The 25,789-nt window shown below is 45.4% G+C and overlaps 2 protein-coding genes across 9 annotated transcripts in view; one reads left to right on the plus strand and one right to left on the minus strand.

Annotated features, from left to right (window-relative positions):
* CSRP1 (cysteine and glycine rich protein 1) overlaps positions 1-25,789 on the plus strand; it is a 269,990-nt gene that overhangs the window by 89,234 nt on the left and 154,967 nt on the right. The window lies entirely within an intron of this gene.
* The window catches only part of PPP1R12B (protein phosphatase 1 regulatory subunit 12B), a 132,945-nt gene that overhangs the window by 61,310 nt on the left and 45,846 nt on the right, over positions 1-25,789 (minus strand). For 4 of the 8 annotated variants that reach the window (XM_069875732.1, XM_069875731.1, XM_069875733.1 and 1 more), the window contains exons 6-14: positions 24,337-24,411; positions 21,821-21,900; positions 21,123-21,268; positions 16,621-16,730; positions 13,427-13,624; positions 12,246-12,328; positions 9,198-9,323; positions 3,903-4,088; positions 3,162-3,347 (exon numbers count right to left, since the gene is read on the minus strand). In XM_069875732.1, coding sequence (XP_069731833.1) covers positions 3,162-3,347; positions 3,903-4,088; positions 9,198-9,323; positions 12,246-12,328; positions 13,427-13,624; positions 16,621-16,730; positions 21,123-21,268; positions 21,821-21,900; positions 24,337-24,411 — 1,190 coding nt within the window. The remainder of the gene's footprint in view (positions 1-3,161; positions 3,348-3,902; positions 4,089-9,197; positions 9,324-12,245; positions 12,329-13,426; positions 13,625-16,620; positions 16,731-21,122; positions 21,269-21,820; positions 21,901-24,336; positions 24,412-25,789) is intronic. The other 4 variants (XM_069875738.1, XM_069875736.1, XM_069875737.1 and 1 more) reach the window with 3 other exon arrangements.

Genomic DNA, 25,789 nt, shown 5'->3' on the forward strand with positions numbered 1-25,789 from the left:
CAGCAAGCGCAGCGCTGCGGAGGGCGGGCAGGCGGCGTGTGCAGCTGGGGACATGCAAACACGCCCAGCAGCCGCTCGGCCCAACGTGTCGGACATACGGGCTGGCACCAGGCGGCGATTTGCTGCCTGCCCAGGTAGACAGCCACACCGCACTCCTCCAAACTGAGCTATCTGGGGCTGCTGCCTTTTCTTTTTTTCCTTACCCCCACTCTGTAAAGGCGTGAGCCATGATTCATGCTATTTTCCAGCTACTGGAGCATTTGCAGACCAGTTTACCCAGTGCACAAGCAGCAGGTAAAACACCACGGGTGAAACACGACAGGGCAGGGCTCACTGGCCACCAAAGGATGCAAGTCCACACTCCAGAGCATGTTGCTCACCACTCCTGCCCAGACCTCACAGTCTCTTCTGCTTTAACCTTTAGGCTTCACACAGATAGTTTAAGGGCACACGCTGGGAGACGTTGCGGTGATCTAATATTAGATGATAAGCTTGTTTATGTTTATGTTGCTAAGAGAAAGCTGGAGCTTTGGAAACACTGAAGCAGACCAAATGCTATTGCAACAGCTGCCAGTGGGAACTGCCACACACACACGCTGCCTCGACAACTGTGTGCCCTTTTTGCTTTTTATTTTATTTTACTGGAATTGGCCTCCTTCCAAAATGAGCTTCCCCACTTCAGTGCCCTCTCTTGTTTCTCCAGGTCCGTGTTTCCTAGTTCAAGCTGTGCAGGCAGCTCCCCAGTCACTATATCCTGCTGTTAGAACACACAGATTCCTAAACAAGGTTCCCTCCACCCACAAACGCAACGCGTCGCTGCTATGTTTTTTTCCCCTCAGTAGTTTCAAAGCATCAATTAAAGGTGGGAGGAATTTTCTGGTGTTTCTCTTTGCATTAGCATAATTCAGAGGAGATGGCTCTCTAACAAAAAAGCGAACAGATCTTCTATATTATTTATAGAAACTGATTTGGCAATAAACGCCAGAGCAGTAATATAAACAGATGCTCTTTGGGCATTTATGAGTGCTATCACAGTCAAGTTCCCCATCTGTGACAGTGCTGGTGGGTTTTGTGGAACCCGCTTCTCCAGGGAAGAAGCAAAAGCAACTGCAATTTGATTCTGGGCTTTGCAGAATGGAGATACTGGTGTGAAATGGGCTGAAGTGTGAACTGAAAGCACAACATTCCCTCTGCCCTCTTTTGCACAAGCTCACTTTGCACTGGCAGTGTCTTTTGGCAGCTCATCTCACTTCAACTGCAAATGACGCCAAGCCAGCTGACCCCAGCAAAATGACAGGGAGCTCCTAGCATTAAACCTGAGTGTCCTTACAGACAACGATACTCTGCAGTAGCTATTTCGAATTCTGTCCCTGCATACAGAGTAGATGTGTGTAGCTCACCCGGAATGCCAGCAATACCTTCAAAGCACTCCCTGTGCCAACTCTGAGGAAAAAAAAAAAAAGAGAAAAAGCCCCAACAGCATTAAAAATTTGAGTATTTTCCCAATAGCACAGCCCCCCTTCCTTCTGGAATCTGCTGCAGCTGAAGGGAAGAGAATCACAGAATTATGGAATGATTTAGGTCAGAAGGGACCTCAAAGCCCATCCAGTTCTACCCCCTGCCTCCCACTGTATCAGGGGCTCCAAGCCCCATCCAACCTGGCCTTGAACACCTCCTTGAACACCTGGCCTTGAGTCACCACTGCTCTGGGCAACCTGGGCCAGGGCCTACCCACCCTCACAGCAAAACATTTCTCCCTAAGATTTCATCTCAACCTCCTCTCTTTCAGCTGAAAACTGTTCCCCCTTGTCCTATCTATCCCCACACTCCCTGATCCAGAGCCCCTCCCCAGCTTTCCTGAAGCCCCTTTCAGGACTGGAAGCTGCTCTAATGTCTCCCCACAGCCTCCTCTTCTCCAGGCTAAACAACCCCAACTCTCTCAGCCTGTCCTTGTATGGGAGACACTCCAGCCCTCGCATCATCTCTCTGGCCTCTTCTGGACTCGCTTTAACAGATCCACGTCCTTCCCGTGCTGAGGACTCCAGGGCTGAATGCAGGACTCTAGGTGAGAAGCCCACAGCCAGCACACCCTCCCTCCAGGGGAAAGGGCATGGAGATGACTCCAAATTCCACAGCAATTGTGAGCCCTATCATCTTTATCAGTGCAAGCTGATAATTCCCATTACTGCTTTTCACATCCTTTGCCTTCAGGCCATTTAAAATACGTCAGATTACTATTTCCACTCAGGAAGGTCTGTATTTTAAGGAGTTATTATTTTAGTTTGGAAGAATCACACTATTGAAAGCAATCCATGAGCTGGTTCATAGTTAGAAATACACAGCTCACTGCTGCATTTTATTTATTAACGTTTACTTTCATTGACGTCATCAAAAGATACAGATTTTGCAAACATCAACCTGTTTGCAGGAATAAATGTGGCTCATTTGATATTCTGTACTTACATGCACAAGGTAATTTTCCTTTGGAAAGAGCCCCAGAACCCCAGGTCTATATTTCCCCAGCCTTAAATTAACAACATATGATAAGAGAGATACCACCAGCTGGATTCAGAGTAATTCAAAATCCTGCTACTGCTGGAACAGCCTCAGTTCTACCTCCGTGCTAAACCTTCCTTTATAGCCAAACAAAAGAAATGCATGTGCTAAAGCGCAGTCCACCTCCTGCTGTATCACACGTTCCATGCTCCAGAACTGTTTGGTTTCCCCCACTGACCACAGAGGGAACCCAGGGGACTGGTGCAGCAAAGAAGTCTCCCGCAGGGTGGATGTAAACTTAGCTGAGAAGAATCAGAGGGATGATTTTATTGGAATATGTCTCAGTCCAATGCTCTTTCGGATGGGATTCATGTTACTGAACCTACTGCAAGGGCTACTGTCCCTCGATACGGAGGCCTTATAGACTGAGCCCAGCAGCAGAGCTGACTCCCGAAGAAAAAGGCTGAGACACTGAACAGACAAGTAGAAAATTACAAAACTAAATTTAACCCACAATGGCTCAGTTCAAAACCTTAAGACCAAGCAGGGGCAGCAGCCTGTAACTCTACTGGCACCTGAGAAACTGTTCCTACACCCCCCCCATCACCACCACATAAGAGCTGCTGACAGGAGGACCGACACACCCCGGCACTCTGCTCACTAACCTTCTGCGCTCCCTGGCTTCCTCAGCCGAGCAGTCCTTTCCTGTAGTGGAGGCAGCACCAGCATTCACAATACCATTAGCAGAGCCGAGTATGGCACGATTTGTGATTACACCTAGGGGGGTGCTAGCAGAGATGCCCTCTGTATTTTTCTCTACAGCAGAATCAGTTTGTTGCCTGAAAGGGGCTCTGAAATAGAGAAGACATAATGGAAAGCAAAGCAAGTGAACTCAACCGCTGACCGAGACCAGCCACTTCAGAGAGCATCGACAGTTCATTCTCCTTGTTCTAGACTCGCGGTTTTGTAGAAAACAGCACATGTTAAAATCACTCTTCAAAAACTTGTAGAAGAAAAAGCAAGAGGAATTCATAGTCTTCACACCCCTGTTTGTAGAAGCAACATTTAGAAAATGTACCTGGTGGACAAGCAGAAGGAATGAACTCCAAGAGCTTGTACGCTGAACGCCTCAGAGAAGCCCAAGCAACATGTTGCGTCAATAACAGGGTAGCAAGGGGGCAGGACCGACCACTCCAGCCAGTGAAGAAACTAAGGTCACATACGGACTTTAACTCCCTGCTGGTGCATACGCACTACTCAAACTGGCCAACGTAACCATGCTGGGATTTCTTCTCAGAGCTTCCCACATGGAAGCACATTTCCAATCCATAATCCGCTCCAGAATTCAGAACTTCCAACCCAAACGCTGATTTTTCCGCAGCGTTATCTCAGCTGTGAGCCGTTACCTGGTATACTGGCGGGCTGATGCAGTAGTGTTCGCACCGAGAGATGTGGGACAGGAAGAAACAGGTTGCCACAGGGTGCCCAATGAGGTAGATGAACCAATGGCAGTGGGTGAGGTAGCTAGAGATGTATTGCGACTGGCTGAAATGTAGGGACTGCTCAGGTCACTACTTCTACCAAATGAAGCACTGTAAAACATCACAAAATCACGTCCTTCAGAGCACAGTAAATATTCAACAGAACATCACCACAGCTGGGCTCTCAGCTAGAAAGGGAGCAAGTATTACATCTTAGTAAAACGACTGCAAGGAGATTAGAGTGCAGCAGCATCGCTGCAGGTCGCTCACGCAGGCCAGCACTAGCAGCACCCTTCTTAGCTAAGCCCAGCTGAGCTTCAGTGAGAGAATAACGGTGTGGAGGTGAATCGGTGAAGATCAGGAAAGGTAAAAACCCTACCGCAGTGAAAGCGGCGCACACAGAGCACTCCTGTGAACGGGGAAAGGTAGAAACAATGAGCAAGGAAGAGATTGCTTAAAGCAGGGAAGGAGAGAGTGACATAAGCAGGTCTGGCTGCATCACCTCCTAAGGATGTCCAGGACTTCAAGTTCTAAGAACTTGTTTTCAGTGACTTATAGCTTTGGCAAAGATGATCAGTTCGGGCTTTAATTTTCTTCAAGGCATGTTTGGCACAAACTCTGCATTTCTGGAAAATAGCTAGCAAAACTGTCCAACAACTATTCAAGAGTGAGCAAGGAAAATACACATTTTGCCAGTTTTAAACAAAACCCTTACAATCCTTATTTACTGAAAATCAGAAGTGTCGGAGTGCTCAGAGTCCAGAGAAGAGGCTGCCGTTGTCTGCAAGGAGCAAGCGAGCATGTAAGGCCTAGGACCTCTACGCCTTTCCCAGTAACTGGTATTCCTGGTTGATACTGGTCAGACCGGGCTGTCTGCACGATCAAAGGCTCGGAAGGCTGCATCTCATCTCCTGCATCCTAACGACTCCCATGGCAGCACATGGAGGAAAAGTGCACCAAGAAATGCACCAAGAATAAAAGCTGACCTAGAGGAAAAGTAGACCAGGACAAAGAGCTACAGGATTATGGGAAAGCCAGGGACAACAGACTGGACCTGGAAGTTAACACTGGAGCAAGAGTCAGAGAGAGCAGCCCAAGGCTGAAATAAAACTTGCAAGGGGCAGGACAACAGGCAAGGACAGGAGGCTGGAGGAAGGATCCGGACAGGAGGCTGGAGGAAGGATCCACGCCAGTCCTCTCAGGCACACGGTCTACAACTCAGTTTTATATGACAAGGTCCCTGGGTAGCCCAGAACAAGCAGCCAGTCCCTAGATGGCCAACAGAGAGACGGGGGCACCCTGGGAGGGCTTTATGGAAGGGGAGGAACCCTACATCTTGGGCTCTGCAGTTGGTGGCTCCTTCCCATATCCAGGTCACAAGGATACAAGCTATCGTAATCAGGTAGCAACCTCCCCTGGACCCTAAACAAAGCTTCCTATGCAAAGCCAGCCACTGCCTGGAGCACTGGGGAGCAGGAAGTCTTGCTGGAAGCAAGTGCCTCCCTTCCTGGCTCCCTACACCGGAGGAAAAGGCCAAGGGCTGGAGATGGGCTGGGAGGAGTAGCTAAGCTTGGCTGGTGAGGGAGTGCAGAGCAAGCAGCCATGAAGTTGCAGAAATGTGACTACTGAGAAGATGATGACAGTGGAGCATGTGCCAAGGGAAGGAACAAGAGGAGCAGCAAGGGAAAATGTGGTGGCAACCCTGAGGGGAGCAGGGTTGATGTGGCACCATCCTAGGAGACCCCAAGGCAGAGAGGCTGGGGCACGAGGGGTGCCTGCAGAAAAGAAAACAAACTTGGTCAGGAAGGGAGGACACAGGAGGGTTGTTGAGTAAGACTTGACAAGGACTGTGTTTCGGAAGGGAAAAGTAACGGGTGAAAAGGGGAGACGAGAGGGTGGAAGCAGCATCCAATGTCTGACAGAGCAGAGAAGTGGGGGAGATAAAAGCGGAAGGAGAAGGAACAGAGGAAAAGAGCACAGTGATGGTGTCGTGACAACTCTGACATGCACATGCCCTGGGTCAGAGAAACGTGGTGCTGGGGCATCATGCACAGAATCCTGCTCACGAGGGAGCCCAGGCACTGCCAGCTCTAAGAAAAGCACCTCTCCACCCTGTCCCCTTGCATGGTGGCACTGCGCAAGGTGAGGAGGACTCTAAGGCAGTGACTAAACTGTTCACATTGAAGTGAACATGACCAGAAAATTGCAAGGCAAGAGTTAGCCGGGGAATCTGGTTAATTAACAGCTTTGTTCATAAGAATGTGCGGAAAGGAGGATTATAAATTTATGCTAAGGAATTCAACCTTAGAAATAAAAAAGACATTGACACATGGCTACTCATTCTCTAACATAATCACCGCAACACAACCATCAGGGAATAAGCAATGAGATGGAAAGCAACATTCCAAATTGATAAAAAGAAATACCTCTGCAAACAGCTAAGGCAAGCAGAATTTGAAATGTTAAAAGCCTTCAAAACCTTAAAAAGCTTCCACATATGCTAACAAAAAAGGTCTGCACAAAACACAGAACTGTTTTTATAATACACTCCCATAGGGTTCTGCAGAGATCAAAATAGGATTCGGTTACGGAAGTTGGCCACAGTGGTGGCCATTAAGAACAATTGGCTCCTAAAATCAGGTTTGCTGGAAGTAGGAGAGTGTGGGAGGTGGACCATTGCTCTTAAAAGTTATCCCAGCATTTGCAACTTGTTCCTCAAAACCAGTTGCTGTCAGAAAAGGAGTCTGGACTGCCTGGACTGTTGGCCTGACTCACCACGATGGTTTTTACCTGAACAACACCAGTCAGAACGTGTTTGTGCAAATGTGTAAAATGAAATAGAAGCCAAAAAGTGATTTCATTTTGGCATGTGAGATCCCTTCCTGTGAGGCATCTCTCATGGCTGATATCAAAGGAAGTACCCTGAATTAATTCAATCTGCTATGCTGGTTTCCCTCCAAATCCTTTAACACAGGCGACGTGACCTGGCTCTCTGAAGGCCAATTCGCACTGCACTGGAGAGCAGGTTGTCAGGACAGGGCCCTGTGAATTTAGGGGCGAAGGGCACATCCATAGAGAATGCAGAGTGAATGAATGGCAGGGACTACCACTGCAGAGAGCGCTCTGGCATTTCCTGCAACTAAAGCTGAAGACCATTTGAAACATTGCTGCATGCGATTTTGTCCCCTTTTAGAAGAAAAGCCATTTTCAACATCTTAAGAGGCGGTTTACTCCCTGTTTGGGATTCTTTAAACGCTTCTAGAACATGCTGGAAGTACCTTTACAGAGATTAGCTAAATGCTGAGGTAAAGGAGAAATGCTGATACAGAGGTTTTCCTCTCAGTAACATCCAAACATGTCGTGTTCACTTGAATTCTTCCTCCTTCTGAATGAGCTTTTACCTTTTGGAGTTGTGTTCAGAGTTTTGTTAATACTTGGAAGTGACAAAGAGCTCAGCCTTTAACAGGCAACCAGGATCCCTTCCTCATCTTAGAGCCTGATGCACAAGGCTGGGGAAATAAGAGGTTCAATACAATTATATTTAATTTCTCTGTGCTCTTTATAGAAAACCATACGGGACAAAAGTCAAACTGATCATGATTTTACTGTTTGTGCACACAATGCAAACCCATTGATCTCTTTATCCCTGCCTGGCAAAGCTATTCTCTGTAACTGCCTGTAAACCAACTCTCTCCTATGAAAGGCCAGAATTCAGCCTTTGTGACAAGAAATTGCTATTAGTGACACACAAATGTAGGCAAAACCTTCACTGGTTTCTGTATAGTTTCACCAAGGGAATACAGAACAACTATGTGAGTGCAATACTGAATCTGGTTCAGGATTAGCTGAGATAAACAGGCAGCATTTGCAACATTTTAATGGACAGTCATGTTAGTGGCGTTGGTGACAGGGCTGTCTCTCAGATGAGGGAACAGCAAGGCGTGCCAGCAGCAAGAGGCACAAGTTTTCCAATGTAATAATCTGCAACCTGTTGGACTGCCTTTAGAGAGAGACAAGCTAGGGAGGCTGGCCTGTCATCACGTCCCAGGATAGATGTGAAGTCACTGGAATGGATCAGCAGACCAAACACCTACTGCTTGAAGTGGCATCTGTTTCACCTCCTGTGGAAACGGGTCTGTATGTGCTCAGCAACTGGACAGACATCCTCGAGCACAGCTTACCTCTGCCAGCATTAGTACTAGAACACAAACCATCCACCTCTTCCCATGTGTCTCAAGCAATTGTTCCATCTTCAGGACAGTTACTTAGTTCAGGGTCTAGAATGTGGTGAAAGACAATCTGAAACCTTGAAATATTTCTGTCTATTCCCTTAAGTACAGATCAATTGGCTTTGCAGTGTGACAGGTTTATATTCATTGGTTTGATGCTTTCCAGTATCAGCTAAAATAAAGATGAGGTGATGGAGCTGTACTATGTGCACAGGGCTGATCCTCCTCCTCCTCCTCCTCTCAACTGGGATGAAAACTCAGTGATGTATTATTTGCCTTAAAAGAGCAGGGCATTCATTCCCCTCACCCAGAGAGCGCCAGGACCTCGTACTTCATGGAAACTAAGCCTCTGACTTCCAAAGTGGTAAGAGATTAAATAAGTAATGCACAGGATTGCTCTCCTGATTCTGCTTGGCTGTTTATCAGCAATCAGCCTCTAAAATGTCATGTACACTGTGCAGAAACTGCTTCCTTACTGCCACAAGAAAACAGCCAGACATCAGTCTCACTCCTTAGCAAGTGCTGTAAGTCATGCACAAGAAATCATGCCGCTTTTCTGATAATGCCATAAACATGGATTAATATAAACAAAAATTAGAGATAAGCTACAACTTACCTGTCAATAGCCATTTGAACAACACTTTCAGACAGTAATTAAGTTACTCTCTTTTTATGATCAACATTTATTTTATCCTCTAGCCATAATACTAGCATAAAACTGAGAAAGCACTTTGTATTTGAATTATGTGGACAAGAATATTTAAATTCAGTTCAGCAAATTTACAGACGAACAAAAATGATGGCCTTTTAAACATTATTTAGCAGACAAACATCAGCAAATCTTAATTTTAATTCCCTGCTCTGACAGAAGAGTGTCCCAAGGGCAGTTACCCGGATGCAGTAAGCAGCAAGCAGAAGTCTGAAATTTGTGAGGCATGTTAGAAGTAGAGCTGGCTGCCTAGGAATTCGTGTAAGACAGAATTGGACATACCTTTTCAAGTAGGTAGATACATAGGTAGTAGGTGCACCAGAATGGGGAGCTTCATTTCCCTTTGACTCATCCCTCCACGGCTGCCGGGTGTAGGAGCCGCTCCGCACGAGGTTAACAGCCGATTCTCTAGTGCCGGGGAAAGCACAAGGTTTGTTTAGAACAACTTCCAGAGTCTGCTTTTGCCTCCAAAATCACAACCAAATCTTCCCCTAGGGGCACAGGTGACACAACTCACTGAAACACCTCTGCTAGCCTTGACATCAGCCTCTGTTCTTGCCACCTGTATTGCTTAAGCATCATCTGCTAGGGCAGGTTCAGATCGGACATCAGGGAAAATGTCTTCACTGAAAGGGCTCTCAGGCACTGTCAGAGACTACGCAGGGAGAGATTCTATGATGATCACCAGATGACGCAGAGTTTTGCATTAAGAGCCACAAGATCCTTTTTAGTCAGAAAACTTGCAACTGAAATTTGGATTGTCCATAAAAGTGTTTTAATCTATTAAATAACGTAACTTGATATTCTCTCTGTCATCCTGTACCAAATGACACTGCACAGACAGATATTACAGGACAGGAGTTTTTATTCTCTGAGGTATCCAGGCAACAACTGTAAAGCAACTCAGTACGGCAAATTCTCTGCTATCCTTAGCAGCAGAAAGAAACGAACCTGGACTTCAGTAAAGCCTTTGACACAGTTTCTCACAGCATTCTGCTTCAGAAACTGTCACCTCTGGCCTGGACATGCGCACACTCTCCTGGGTGGAAAACTGGTTGGCTGGAGGGCCCAGAGAGTGGTGGGAAATGGAGTTAACTCCAGCTGGAGGCCAGTTACAAGTGGTGTCCCCAGGGCTCAGTGCTGGGTCCAGCCCTGTTCAATGTCTTTATCAATGACCTGGATGAAGGCAGCGAGGGCACCCTTAGCAAGTTTGCAGATGACACTAAGCTGGGTGGAAGTGTGGATCTGCTGGAGGGTAGGGAGGCTCCAAAGGGATCTGAACAGGCTGGATCCATGGGCTGAGACCAACAGCATGAGGTTTAACAAGGCCAAATGCCGGGTCCTGCACTTGGGGCACAACAACCCTGTGCAGCTACAGACTAGGAGAAGTCTGGCCAGAAAGCTGCCTGGAGGAGAAGGACCTGGGGGTGTTGGTTGACAGCGACTGACCATGAGCCAGCAGGGGCCCAGTTGGCCAAGAAGGCCAATGGCATCTTGGCTTGGATCAGAAACGGCGTGACCAGCAGGTCCAGGGAGGTTCTTCTCCCTCTGGACTCGGCACTGGCGAGGCCGCTTCTTGAATCCTGTGTTCAGTTCTGGGCCCCTCACCACAAGAAGGATGTTGAAGCTCTGGAGCGTGTCCAGAGAAGAGCAACAAAGCTGGTGAGGGGGCTGGGGAACAGGCCTTATGAGGAATGGCTGAGAGAGCTGGGGGTGTTTAGCCTGGAGAAGAGGAGGCTGAGGGGAGACCTCATTGCTCTCTACAGCTACCTGAAAGGAGGTTGTAGAGAGGAGGGTGCTGGCCTCTTCTCCCAAGTGACGGGGGACAGGACGAGAGGCTCTGCCAGGGGAGGTTTAGGCTGAACATTAGGAAAACATTTTTTATGGAAAGGGTCATTGGTCCCTGGCAGAGGCTGCCCAGGGAGGGGGTTGAGTCACCTTCCCTGGAGGTGTTTAAGGGACGGGTGGACGAGGCGCTCAGGGACATGGTTTAGTATTTGATAGGAATTGGTTGGACTCGATGATCCAGTGGGTCTCTTCCAACCTGGTGATTCTATGATTCTCTGAAATATTTGGGAAAATTTAAGACTACTTGACAATTTATCAGTAAACTACTAGTAGCCCTATTCATCAGTAAATTACTAGTAGCCCTATTTATCACACTTATCTAAAAGCAGGGCTTCTTTTCCCACATACTCTGGCAGTATGTCCTGTTCTTTCTAGTCTTGGACAGGACCTCAAGCTTGTAAAACAACACAACCCATCCACTTGCCAGCCTGCGATTATTTTTCATTTTTCAATTGCCATGTCCATGCTGATGACCCTCCAGAAACCTGTGGGTTCCATGAAGTCAAATTCAGCTGTTTAGAAAGGAAAGGCTATTGGGAAAAATCTGTCCTACCCAGTACAGCTGGGCACCATCTGTTCCTGCAGGCCAGCTCTCCTCATCCTTACTCTACCAGGCCCAGGGCACTTACCAGCAGGCAGCTGGACACGCCGCTCCGTGTGAGCCGCCGCCAAACCGCTCAAGCTTATCAGTCATTTAAACACAAACTGTCTGCTGAGCTCCACATCACAGTGACTGGCTGAGATTAAGCAAGAACTCAGCAGGGAGGTTCCAGCAAGAGATCAGCAAAGAATCTGAAACTCTGCTGAAATTCTCTCAGGGTGGTCATTGGCCATGACTTCTTCACAACAGTTACAGCTCACAATGACTCCTCTGTGTGTGCCTTTCTTCACTGCTGTGGAAGTGGCTGGAAATGAGGCTAAGATCCAATTTTCCTCCCTCTAGCACGAACTGTGAAGAATCTGTTTATAGAGTCTGGGACCTCAACTACAGCTTGAGGTACCAGATATTGATCTTATTTAGAGGGTCATTCTGTCCAGGGGCAGCTGCACACACTGACCATAAAATCAGCCCCTGCAACAGAAACAGTTCCACACACTAGGAAGTTCACAGACTCAAGTGAACCAAAAACCAACAGACATGTGAACACGGGGCCTGAAGGTGACAGCAGAGCAAGGAACAGAAGTGCAGGTGCCAGCTACAAAATGAGGCAATTGCATGTAAAAGGAACAAGAACGTATAGATCTGCCTTCCTGGATGGAGACTCTGTGTGTATGAACAAGGCGGGACAAAACAACCCACTGTCCTGCTCCCCTACATGAAAAGCAACATTCCAGAACTTTTACAGATCAGAGACAGCTCTTGATATAATTCCTGTGTACTTGGGACTGCTGAGAAAACACATGAAGCATGAATATGGACAAAAACTATTCCAGAGGAACCAGCTACAGGCCAGCAGCTGAGCATTAAGTTTAGTCACTCACCTGTTTTCTTTTTCTTCTATGTCGCTCGTACTGCTTAGTCTTCTGGGGGCTATTGTGGCAAGGTAGCTCCTGTTGTCTTTATCCTGGTGACGCAAAAGAAGTAATTCAGCTGTAAATCTGTTACAGTTCCAGCATGTTCAGTGACAACTAAATTCATGCTCAAATTCCTTTAACTAAGAAAGCATTCTCCTGTCTGAAGAAACTGGGTTAAGGCATTTGCTCGGGCAGCAGAAACAGCTCTGAAAATGATTTTCTGAAGAGCGCGCTAGCAAACAAAAGCAGCTTCTAGCTAGATCCTCCCATAAATCAGAAAATCTTATAGCCACAGAGTGGTTTGAGTTGGAAGGGACCTTTAAAGGCCATACTGTGCAACCTCCCTGCAACAAACAAGGTCATCTTCAGCTCAATCAGGTTGCTCAGAGCCCCTGATCAGGTCCAACCTGACCATGAATGTTTCCAGGGATAGGACACGTACCCATGGGCAGCAAAGTTACTGCTATTCAATACGTGTGATGGGATTCACAAATGCAGCTGGTGGATACAGGCGGAACCCATTCAGATGACAGCAAAGGAGAATTTCCACTGCAGGTGTGTGCTACTGTCTAGATTAGATACTGCTTGGTAAAGAACCATAGAATAGTTAGGGTTGGAAGGGACCTGACAGATCATCTAGTTCCAACCCCCCTGCCACGAGCAGGGACACCCCACTAGATCAGGCTGCTCAAGGCCCCATCCAACCTGGCCTTGAACACCTCCAGGGATGGGGCAGCCACAACTTCCCTGGGCAACATGTTCCAGTGTCTCACCACTCTCATGGTGAAGAAATTGTTCATAATGTCTAGTCTAAATCTGCCCTTCTCCAGTTTATACCTGTTCCCCCTCATCCTATCACCACAAGCCTTTAGGAATAGTCCCTCCCCAGCTTTCCTGCAGGCTGTGCCAGACTAGGACAGCCCTTGGTCACTGGAAGTCCACTTCAGACCTTCTCCAGGTCTGCAAGAACAACTGACAGGATAGGAAGAAATTTCAAAAGAAAAAAACAGGAAAGAATGAAAGAGTCTTAAGTTTGTTATGGGTACAAAACCAGCAATGAGTCAAAACAAAAGTGAAAGGGTCTTAAGCCTGTGAGGTAAAGCCTGTTCAACTGGGATGCACTGAAACATCTTTGCTAAAAGCCAAACCTTTTCTTTGTTGTCTAGTAACGCAGAAATCCGAGGACTTGATGAAGAACGATAGATGGAAGAAGTCTTATCTCTCTGTGCCTCACGAGTAGCAGCGACTTCACTCAACATGTTGTGGCTGCCAGTCTTCCGCAGTCCCAGCCGCCATGATGAAGGTGACTCATCCTTCTGCTCATCTGACTTGCTGAGCCAACTGAACTGTAGAGGATAAAAAGGGACATTTGGAAATAGTAAGAGCATTGCAAGGCACAATCTAAGTGCTGAAATCGTTTCAACAAGCCCCAGTTTTTGCTAGGCTACACTTGTACACAGAAGATGGATTTGATTTCCTACTTAGCTTTAATTACAGGACACAGTTCAAGGTGAACTCACAGGGATGCAAACTGCTACAGTGCCCTCATCTCCAAGGACAGACAATGAAAGAGATCTTGTGCCACTGTGCACCTCCCTTCACCTACAATATGCTTTCCTTCAGCTTTGCAAAAAGAGTATGAAGAACAATGAAGCCCTTATTGGCACCCATTTAGGAAGGGGGAATTCTTCAGTAAAGGCATAAAAAGCAATCAACTCTTGGGACTGGCTGCAAATAGAACCCTGACACAAATCACATCGGAAAGAGTCTGGTAGAAGTCATTAAGATCATCAGGGCGCCGGAGCTCACAACACATAAAGGGAGAAGCTGAGGAAACTTGGCTTGTTTAGCATGGAAAAGAAACAGCAAAGAAAGGATTTAAATGCTCTGCTACTTCGGGGTGGGGTTTACAGAAGAAAGAGAACCAGACTTCTTCTCAACAGTCTATAGTGAAAGGAGAAGGAGGAACTGACAAACTCCAGCATGGAAAATTCCAATGGGCATGGAGGAAGACATACTCAGAGTAATGCTGGACTGGGACAGGGAGCAAGAGAGGGGGGCATCTCCATCCTCAGAGGCTTAATACTCATCTGAGCTTGGGTGGGTCAAAGCAACATGACTAGGGCTTAAAGTTGGCCCTGCTTTGAGCAAGAGGTTGGACTACAGGCTTGCAGAGGCCTGTTCTAGCTTAAACGCCACCGTGGTCAGGTAACTGCATATTCTTACAGACGATACAGAATGGATCTTCATGTTTTTTGTTACATGAGGCAGTTCTGAAAAGCAAAATTATTCCTCAAACAAATAACTGTTGAATGTACAACTTTAGTTATTGTCATCGAGTCATACAGAAAGATGCCTGCTGCCATTCAAGAGTGGAGGCTGGGGACCACAAGAGAGAATTCTACAAATACAGAGGCTCAACACCAAATTGTGTAGGAAATAAAGAAAAACAATACACTAGGGATTATTGGAAGAGAACAGAATATGGAACACAACACCATTACGCCTCTGTGTTACTGCAGGGTACAACCACTCTTTGGTATCACGCACAGCTCAGCTTCACAGCTCAAAAGCTGCGTAGAAGAAGGAGAAGAGATTCAGAGAAAAGTAACAAGAATTAGTAGAGCAAGGAACTTTTTGTATGAGGCATTATTCAGCAGATGAGGAGTCTCCAGGTTGAGATATGACCAAGGTACACAAACCCTTCAGCCAGCACACAGAGGGTGAATAAGGAAGTCCATTGGGGGCCACAGAATACAAAAAAACCCAGAGGATCAGCAAGTCCCTGCAACGCAGATTGCTAGAAGGTGGGAGAGAAGTCCCGCTAGATCCTGTTCTCTCTAGTATCTGTTGATGGTCACTGTCAAGGGCAGGATACTGGGGCAGACATGGCTTTCAGACAAAGCTGATAGAAGCATTATTATATCATATTCTACAGAACACAAACCATCTGACATTATCCAGAATAAATGAAGCTACTGTGGAGCTCTGCCCTCAAACTCATTGACTCGAGACTGCGAAGACAAAACAATCACTGCAGTATTTTAGCTGTGTCTCTTAGCTGATGTATTTCAATGCAGGAATTAATCTGTACTCTCCTAATTCTAGCACTTCCAGTCTCCAGAGCTATGCGGCTTTAATGCTTTAATGTAGTTCTAACACTTCCCTCAGAGAAAGCTGAAATCCACAGTAAAAGACACCTTCTGTAATTTCTGAACATAGGAACAGCACACATTACAACTCTGCAAATGGAGGACAACACAAGCACTCACATTTTCCCATATAAAACCCAATTTAAGACAGATACAGAAGATTCAAGTGTGTAAGACAGGGTAAAGTAGCTGATCTTAAGTGACTGAGATCAAATAAGTAACTGCTTTGCATGCAGAACCACTTCCATACCCTAACACCCTTATTCTGGGTTAAACAACTCAAATGAGTGAGAATACTCTGCAGCTGGGAAAAGGTTAACTGAAGAGCTCACACTTCCCAGTATCCTTCTACGTTTAATACTTCCCCTGCTAAATTGGCCCAAGTTGAACAACGCCCAGAGGAGCTCTATTTCATGGGATCTAGATGAGAAGTTAGACTAACAGCAGGTTGAAAATAAGGAATTTTGACTAAGCAAGGAGCATTTACATATTTACATATTTACATCTAACATATACCTAGTGCTTCAGAAGCTGGCAAGGTACCTGGCTTGCATAGCTGTTCTCCATATCCTGGTGCAAAACCAAACCTGAAGTACAAGGTACCAGTCCTTAGCAGAACACAGAGCCTCCTGGTGCCATCTAGTTGAGTGACGTGAGAGCTGGAGAATCCAGATAAGATTGCAGTAACTCTGCTTCACCTTTAAAAAGCTTTCATTGTCCAGCTAGCAAACCTTACCCTCTGTGCTTATTGGGCAGTAACATCATGCCTCTGAATCAACTGAGTTTGGCAAGTTCAGTGGCACTTGAGATGATAGTGCCAAATTCACTGCTGATAACATCAGCAGGGACCAGCTTTGGTGAAAGATCTGCTGGTAAGAGATCGGCATCAACTACCTCAGAACTGACAGTGACAATAAGCACTCATGGTAAGTAGGGTTCTTCTTGTGAACAGCACAATTTGCTTCAGAGGGTAAAAGATTTAAGAGGAACCTTATTGTACAAACACCTTCCTTTGTGCCAGTCCCATATTGTTGTTAAAACAGCATCTTATCAAAATTCCATACTACCATGATCTTCTAAGTGCACGTTTTACAACTACTCTGAAAATCAGTTTTAGAGTGTCCATGTCACAGAAAAAACTACGGCTTTCAAGCTCTGTCGGAGTCCCCATTGATTCCAAATTCACTTACTCTTCTGGCAGATGCAGTGAAGGAGTTTGGCTCAGGTGGTGGAATTTGCTCAGTGATGCTAGGCCGGGTTTCATGGCTGGAGTGGTTGGCAAAGGGCTCTTCCTTCCTTTCTACAATTTTAAACAAGAAGAGAAACCAAACGTTTCAGTATGGCACTTCCAAGGCCCTTCCTTACAAGCACAGCGTGCACTAAGCTTCAAGTCAGAGCTGCTGTGAACCTCAGGGTGCCCCGGACCATAAAGATGATGGCAACGCCAAGGTTAACCAGGGCTTTCTGCAAGGAGGCTTGCCTCTTCCTCAAAAACATGACGGCTTTCCAGTCAAAGCTTTGGATCTTCATCCCCACAGACAAGCAAAATCCTTGCAGGAAGCCCCTGAAGGAGGACAAACAGATTTGTTGTTGATTCACAAATTTGGTTCTTCTCAGGGCTTGCTCTTCCCTTGTAACTCTTGGGAAGTGGAGCAGGACATGAGTGTGCATCCCAGTCAGGACCCCGAGTGGGCCTGCGAGGGGTTCATCGCACCGTTCTGCTGCCTTTGCTTACGCTGGTGGGCAGAATTTCTGGTCTTCTACAGCAAAGTCCATTTTTCTACACAAAGGCAGGACTGATTCCAAACAAAAATCTTTACCAGGGCTCAAAGCAAGTTAAGCAAACGCTGTCACAGCTCACAGCCAGCTCCCTGCTAGTGAGACAAGTGCGATTGGAAGGTGCAAACATTTTGTTTGTGTCTATGCACCATGCTTGGCATCAGAACTTCCACCAGGCAATACTGGGGAGAGCGGGCAGAGGCAGTGTCTCAGGCAACAGGTTCAGTTGGCAGGAGTGCACAGGGCTGAGACAGACATTACCAAACACAGCCACACGCGAGGCTCCTGAGCAACGATGGACCCACACCAACAGCTCCAAGGGCCTCACACAGTCAGGGCTTTGAAAAAACACAGTCATTTTAAGTGTAACCCCCCAAATAATACTGGAAAATGAGGGATGTACAGTGAATACAGATCTTCTATTACATATAAAAAGCAGTTTGGTACAGAGCATCCATGAGGATGGCACCTGGGAGCGTGAAGATCAATCTTTCTGAAATGAACATTCTCACTCCTAGAAAATAGGATTCAAAGGACAGGAAAACAGAACAGACCAAGTCAAGAGAAACATTTAAAAATTATAAGCAGTTAGCACGACTGACAGATCGAAGATTAAAGAGACAGAGATGCATCTCCCCTAGGAAGGTCTGCATGATCCTGAAGTCTCAGGCATCTTTCCCTCTCTTCGTACTATCTCAGAACTTCCACAGTCACCTAAACAGAGCATTTCATTCCTTGAGGCTGGCACACGGGTGCACTGCACTTTCACATCGCTCTTTTAGGAAGGGCAGTGGACCCGTCGATCCTGGCAGGCCTGACCTGGCGTTCAGCAGCCCATGGAAATGCATACGGACAAAGAAATGACATGTTTGCTGTATGCTGATTTCTGGAGTGAAGCCTGCGAATCACCGGAGACTCCTCAACATCGCAGGAAGGGGAGAAGAGCCCTGACCCCACTGCCAGCAGGTTCTGCAGGCTGGGCCAGGTGATGACTGGCTGCCTGTCCTGGAAGATCACAGCACAGAGCTCAGCTTTAAGGTCAAGCCTAATTACAAGGGCTCAAGTGTAAGTGGTAATGACAGGTTGGAAAGAATAGTAATGGTGAGCAACGTGACCAAAAGGAGCCAATTGCAGGAGGACAGGCCAAGAACCTTGTACCAGGCGGTGTGAGAGACTGCACGACCACAGGCATCGCTGTCTGGAGGGGAAGATCCCACCTGTTATTGCACTGAAATTTCAGCAAGAAACATTATGAATTTCAGTCAAGGGACACAAGTCAGGAATAGCTCAATCTCCTCAAAATAAATTTGGTGAGACTGAAAATTTAGTTCTCTGATTTTGCACAAAAGTAATTTTTCTTAGAGGTTTTCTGGGGATGTCTTTTTTTGATTTGTTTTTTTAAACATTGAAAGCATCCCTTGCCTGCTTTAATTCACAATAATTACCTACTATAACAGTTACCAGCACAGATAGTGACCACAGAATGTTCTATTCATCTTTCTCTTATCTAAATCCAACCCAATGTCAAGCCGTTACTTGTCCTCAAGATGAATAAAATGCCATCACTACACAAAAGCAGCTGCTTTTGTTTGGAAGGACACAGACTTCTTACATACTGTAAAGACACAAGGTACTGAGACATCGCAACAATTTCACTGCTCACCTCTTCATATTTCTTCTCCTCCCACAGGCTCTGCAAATTCCACAAATTTATGGCAACCTGAGACCCTTCCAAACACACCTCAAAATAAATTCCTGCATGACTGCCAGCTGTTATCTGTGCTCTTACACTCAGTTACCAACAGAGTTAAATTTTTTTGATTTAAAAAGATGACTCATAATAATATTTTGGCTATTTTTCTCCTTTCATCTGGACTTCGCACACTCTGGGACCACAGTCATCTTCTCTCTGTCCAGCAGTGCTTAAAACTGCAACTATGCAAATATTAAATCTCAGAAGCAAATGAAGAGGAATAAAGAAATAATTTCCATGTTTTCAAAAACTTGTCTCCTGTATCCATCCAAGCGTTTAAAATGTCTAGCAGATAATAAAGCATAATTGTTCTTAAGAGTGTGTTTGAAACTACTAATATTGTGACACGTATAATTTTCTATGAAAAGCTATTTTCATCCCTACTTCTCTTTGGAGCCCTTCTATAATGTGGGCTGATGTTGTTATCTCATTAGCCTGGCTTTAAGAAAAGCACTGAAAATGTGCATCCCTTTGACAGCTGCAACAACTGACAACTACATCTACATCCAGCTGACAAGTTCACCTTCATTGTATTAGAGATTTGAAAAATTTACAAGGTAAGGGTTCAGCTCTGATTGAAATTTCTCAAAGGAGCCAATAACCTCTCTAGGAAAGGAGAGCACAGGGGGTAAAAGCCTGAAGCTTGATGTCTAATCATTACTTGAATGTTTTTTGTCTTCCTTTTAGCTTCAGTGGTTTGAAATACGAGGTCAAACACGCACCCCTGTCTCTGTAACTCTTTTTATTTAACAAATTAAGAGAATCAGCTACAATCACCTTCACAGCCGTTCCCTTCTGAGCTGACATGGGGCTGCACCTGATGCTGCCAACACCCAAAGCAATCCCGTAGATCCTTTTCTGAAAGGCCATTGAGGATCTCTGTCGGTTTGGCTTTCACATCTTCTACTGACAACAAATGGGCCCCTCTGAGCACTGCCTGCATCTTTGAGAAGAGGGAACCAGCTCTGGCGAACAGGGTCAGTGCTCGAGCACAGGGATATTGTTATGAGCTCAATCTGTTTCAGAGCCAGTGGGCTGGTGCACAGTGACATTTTCTGACTGAGAATAAAGAATCGTCTCTATTTGACCATGTGTCCCATCATATGGAGTGCAGCAATAGAGCTGAGCCATGTCTCATTGCGACAGGTCAGAACATATTCTATAGCCATCTCTTTTCTCACCATCCCACTCGTGGTTCCCGAGCTATACGGTCAGTTTCCGTTTTTTTTTTGTGTTGGACCCTGTGCATTAGTACAATGTGCTTTGTTCTGTGAATTAACTCAATAGAAAGACCTGGTTTGGCTTTATACAAAATTAAAAGCTGAGTGATGTAGTATTTTCCTTGCTGAAGGATCTTATGTTGTTCCTGAATCAGTTAGCCATCACAGAGCTCCACTTCTTGTAGCTTTACATGTGTTAGAGGCGTTCTGGTCAAGTTCCTACTGTGTTCACCAGAACTGGCACTGTGCAAGCCTGCTCCCTAGTAAACCCCTGATTTGTGGAGCAAATACACGACTTCTGCTGCACGCCTGCTTCCACCACTGACTTCCCCACTACATTTGCTTAATATAAAAGCCAACAGATTATTTCACTGTGTTACTGTCATACCCAAATAGCTTTCGTACGTACCAGCTCTGCAAAGAGCAGCCAGGATAAACATCATTCTTTAAATGTTATGACCCAAACAAGGAAATTAGGGGGTCATCCCTCTGTAATGACACAGGACAGCTTCAGCCCTTCATTCCACTTCTCTCCTCCAAACACAACACGTCATTAACTTCTTACATGTCCAACTGCTTTTCTACCACTTTGCAGTAACTGGAAGATTTGTCATGGAACTGGCCAACAAGAACCTACTGTTTAAGGACACTCTATGAACAATGTGTTACCTTAAATTCAAGTGAGCTGGAAGTAGAAACTAAAATATTGCTTACAGCTCTTTTTTTGGAAAAATTATGCTGACCTGGGAGTCAGTGTTTACATCCACTTTTTCAGAACACTTGCTCCAAAGGTCTCCATATTCCGTACATACACAGTGGACATAAGACCACCAGGATGTCTTTAAGAACTAAGCATAAAACCCCCCACAAAGCAGCTCTCAAACTCATCTCCTAAGATTGCTGGGCTAATTATTAAACCTAAGACTGTTCTGAGACTTACCTGACTCTTTTTCAGCATCTGATTCAGAAACTTCATCTTCTTCAGCTTCTTCCTCTTCTTCCGAACTAGAACTGCTAGAGTCCTTGTTCTCCTCCTCCATTTCCATGGACTTCAACGTGTCTTCCTCATAGAGAATCTTCTCTTTGCTGCAAGACACAGAAACTTTAAGGACTACCAGGAAAGTAAGTTATTTCTGAGTTCTGCTTCTCAGGAACACATAGACATGATTTGCTACAAACAGGACACGCAAAAGGACAAAATCCATCTACAAACCCAAAATCCCAGCACTTCCAGCATTGCCCATTTGCTACGGATTCCAATGTCAGTCTCACATTTCCTAAATTCGCAAGCGTTTCTCAATCCAAAACCATGTGATCTCTCTTCTCCCAGTGCAACACAACCCACCAGCTGGGCTGTATGGCTCCAAGTAATGGCAAAGAAGCAGTTCTCAGCCCAAAGGTCAAATCAATTCTCGGCAAGAGCAGAAGCTGGAGGATGAAGCACCAGCCCAGCTCCCTCTTCTCCCATTCAGCTACAATTGTATTTGAGAGAGCTCAAATGTACAAGAAGCCATGAAATGAACACGAACAGCAGTGAACTATTTTAGACCAGCTGAGGCCAGCTGACTCCTAACAGATGAAGCTGCTCTCCCATTACTCTCTCTGCAGCTTCTTTTAACAAAGAGGAAAGAGACGTACTTGGTGAAGAGTCTGCTTTGAGGCTTGCCGTTCATGTCAGCTTCAATTAGCTTATTCCTCGTCTCCTTCTCACTTCGCAACTGTCAAAAATTGCAAGAAGATTGGAGAAAAAATGAAAAGAGATATCTTAACAAGCCACCTCAGCACAATCCAATAATTACCGTAGTATAAGGTCACTCCAGCCTCGTTAGATGAAAAATCCTGTGGATTAGTTTAATAAACCAATTCAACAGATGTACACGTGCAAGAGCACTGGATGCCCAGGACCAGAGCTCCGTAAGGGCACAGCAAGGCACCCAGCATGTCCTTAGATTCAAGCTACAAACCTTTAGCCATTCCTGCTGAGACCCAGAGTCAAATCTCGGCTTCCATGGTCCTGCCCTGCATCTGCCTATGCAGCCACAGTGCTGGAGGTCTGTCTGCATCTGTTCATATGCCCGTGAAATCAGGCTGGATTCAGTTTAAAATTGCTGCCCTTGGAGCTGTTACTCACTTGCTCTCAGAGCAAACTTTTCAAGCATGTCCTGTACAGGCAACCAACAGACCTCCCACGAGGATGGTGCACCTCTTCCAGATCTCAGATATCAGATTGCACAAGAACACCTACGATCACCACACCTCTAAGTATTTTGCCCAAAGAGCATCAATGGGAATTGTCACCACTGATGGCCAAATCAGTAACCAAAAAATTGTTTCACACCTTGTAGAAGCACAGACACAGCTGAGGTGGAAACAGGGATGGCAGTTAGAGGCACACTTTAAGGCTGTCTCTTTTTTGTCACCTCTAGCCTAGCTGTTCTTTCTCTTTCAGTAGTAGCTGACACCAGTCACACGCAGCAAAAGCTCTGCAAATTCTGAAAATGGGAAAAGCTACATGGAGTCCAGCAATGAGCCAAAACTTGGGGTACAGCATGTCATTAAATAGAAGAAACTGCTGATGCCCAGCAAGGGAAGTGCAGGGAACAGCCCGCTCCATTCAGAGGTAATTCAGTGATTGGGAAAAAAATCCAAAGCCAAATGAAATTAATTGTTCCCAGCAAACAAAATCCTCTTTTTTGTCCAATAAGAGCAGTAAATCTTTTAGCAAGGACAGCGTGCAGTTCTGCTACAAGCTTAGATTTTAAAAAAATTGGATTTGAGAGCCATTTTGAAAGTGAAACAATGTACTTGGAGGAAAGTCATGGAACTGCCTACTTCACCCTTAACTAATATAAGTTTTCTATTTTAAGTGATAAAAATGGCACATGATAAACACATAAGATAAAATGGCATTTCAATTTAGAAAAATATATATCCGCTAAAAAAAAAGTGTTATAAGATCCAGATTCTTCTCTCCAGCTCTCCTACAGCTTGCTACAGGCACTTGATAACTGCAGAAGGCCTTTAAAATAGTGCTGCTGTGCAGGAAGGGGGGCGCTGGCCCCTGCGCAGCCGGCCTAAAAACAGGCCAGCACCCACCCACAAAAGATCCCTGTTGTTGTTTTGCTTTTCTTTTGTGGAAGGCAGTTACCTGCAGAGTCCTGGCGTAGTGAGATGGAAGGAAATCCAGAGCACAACACTGGTAGTATTTATCAACATCTCGTTTAGGAAGAGGCTGATTAATTTTTCATCAGTTTCTGAGGCTGTTGAGGATGCTATTTCGGGATGACAGCAGCTGGGTTATGATCAGAGCTGCAGTTCTACCGCCCACACTGCCAGTTCCTCAGAACACGGCACCGTGTTTACCAGCAGCGTTCCCATTGTGTCTGTTTCCGAATCCAAGGTTTTAAATGATACTTTCTGATTTTTATTTCTTTTAAAGAAGGTTGGTTTGGTTTTTGGAAGCCCTCAAATGAGGTAAATTGAGCAGACCAGATGAAACAGAAAAAATATAATCAAAAAGCCAACTTTCTGGCTTGACAGCTGGCTTTAGTTTGACCAAGAGAAATTTTTACTTTCCTTTTTATGTCAACATTCTGCTTACAACCCATCCCACTACCTCCACTGCACTACAAAACGGCGATTTAACCTGGGTTTGAAAGCACCCATTTCTTTTAGTCCAGAATTCTCTGTAGTTTACAGTTTCTTCTCCCTCAGTCAGAGCTCTCCCAGTTGTAAGGAAGGCAGGCATGGTAACAAATCTCTTTTGCCACATTGACAGCTTATTTCCTCAGATGCAAACACAAAGTTAACTTGGCTGATCACTCATATAAAGAGCAGTCTGATGCTGGGGAGATGCCCAGCCAACAAAGCGACTACAGAATAATAATTCTGAAGATGAACTATACCTTCCTTACCAGTTCCCATAATTATGCATGTCAGCACGCTACCGACCTTCTTGATGCACTCATCCAGTTTTCTAGATTCCTAGCTATTAAAAATACTGGTGTAATTAAAATTTAAAGATTCCAAACAACTAACATAAAAAAACCCATCTGGGGCTCAGCTTCCTGTGTCTGTTGATGCCTTATGTCCGAGAGACACCTGTGCGTGAAGAGGTAATTGGAGAGGAGGAAAATGATCAGTCAGAAACTCACCACAGTCTGTTTCTTCTGCAGCATCTCTAAATGTTCCACCAGTCCCTCATCAGCCACGTCAAATGGCGTCTGGCCCTAGTGCAGTAAAAGAACACAAGAGGATATCTGATATGCATGGTGTTAATGTTCAAAAAACACTATTTGCCAGTGAAGAACAGAAGTGAATGTGCTCCATGTCCTCCCTCCCTGAGGGAGCAACGCTGAGCAACACACTGTGCTTCCCTCCAGTGCAGGGAAAGCTGTGTGATAGCAGTGGTACTTCTATGACTCGATCCACAGTCCAAGCAACCTTAACCATGGAAATGCAACTGCCTGATTGCTGCTGCTCAGATCTAACAGCCAGGGCTAATGCATTTGAGTTTCCAGGTTTCTAAAAAGGACACCTGTACTGCAGAGGAACGCAATCGACCTGGTCTGTTGTATCATCGTGTACTGGAGGCTCCTAAACAGCTGCCCAGTCATCAGCAGGCCAAAAAAATTGGAGGCCGTTGCCACATTCACGAGCATTTCAAAATAAAACAAACCAGAAAAATTACTTCAGGGCACAAACCAAGAAAACAGTTACTTTTTCACTGTAACTCAAGCTATAATAACCATTTAATTAACACCACCTAATGAAACGTGATGGGCAGTGCTCAATCAAACACAATACAGCACCCTTGCCCCGCCCTTTCTGAACACTTCAGAAAAGCACCTGATGGCACTTAAACCAAAAAAGATTCCCCACATTTTTGATACCAAATTGCTCACCAGGCTGAAATTCCTCCTTCTCACGAGCCCTTTCTTTTACTGCTGTTTCCAGTGCAGATAGGGGCGCTCACACCATGGGCCACGTTTCTCTTACCAGATTCCTTTGCCTGCTTGCATTCCTCGTACTGTTTGTTCCAAGGACACACAACCTCCTCCTTCCCCAGAAGCAGCCCCGGCACAACTGAATGTGCTCCAGCAGGAAGCAGTTCATAGACAGTGCAGCAGGGAGGGGAACACAAAGAACAGCCCTGGACGAGCACACAGAAGCTCTAGAAAATCCATGGGCTCTTTAAGGAAAAACTTCTAAATATTAGGATGGAAAAGGAATTATTTTTTCTCCTTTTTTTTTCTTTTCCATCTTATTTTTCTTCACTCATTTCTCACAAATCTGAGTACATTTTTTAGTTTGTTTACAACCAATTCAGTAGGAGGAAGGATTCAATGCTGTGAGTTTCTCAAGGGTTCAGTGCCTTATACCTTCATATTAGCATATTATTCTGCACTTCAAAACTGTCTTTTTTGTTGTTGTTTACTTTGTCAGGACTACAGTACAACAAGAAGACACAAACCAGCCCTTAACCTTTCTCACAACTTGTTCCTCAAGTATAATTATGAATCTTTTCCAGTAATACTTGAAATCTTTTCTGCCTTCTTCGAGTCAGACTTTATTTTCTAATGCTCTGAAATGCTCCAGCACACACAC

The sequence above is a fragment of the Phaenicophaeus curvirostris genome, chromosome 24, assembly GCF_032191515.1.
Source record: "Phaenicophaeus curvirostris isolate KB17595 chromosome 24, BPBGC_Pcur_1.0, whole genome shotgun sequence".
Lineage (NCBI taxonomy): Eukaryota > Metazoa > Chordata > Aves > Cuculiformes > Cuculidae > Phaenicophaeus > Phaenicophaeus curvirostris.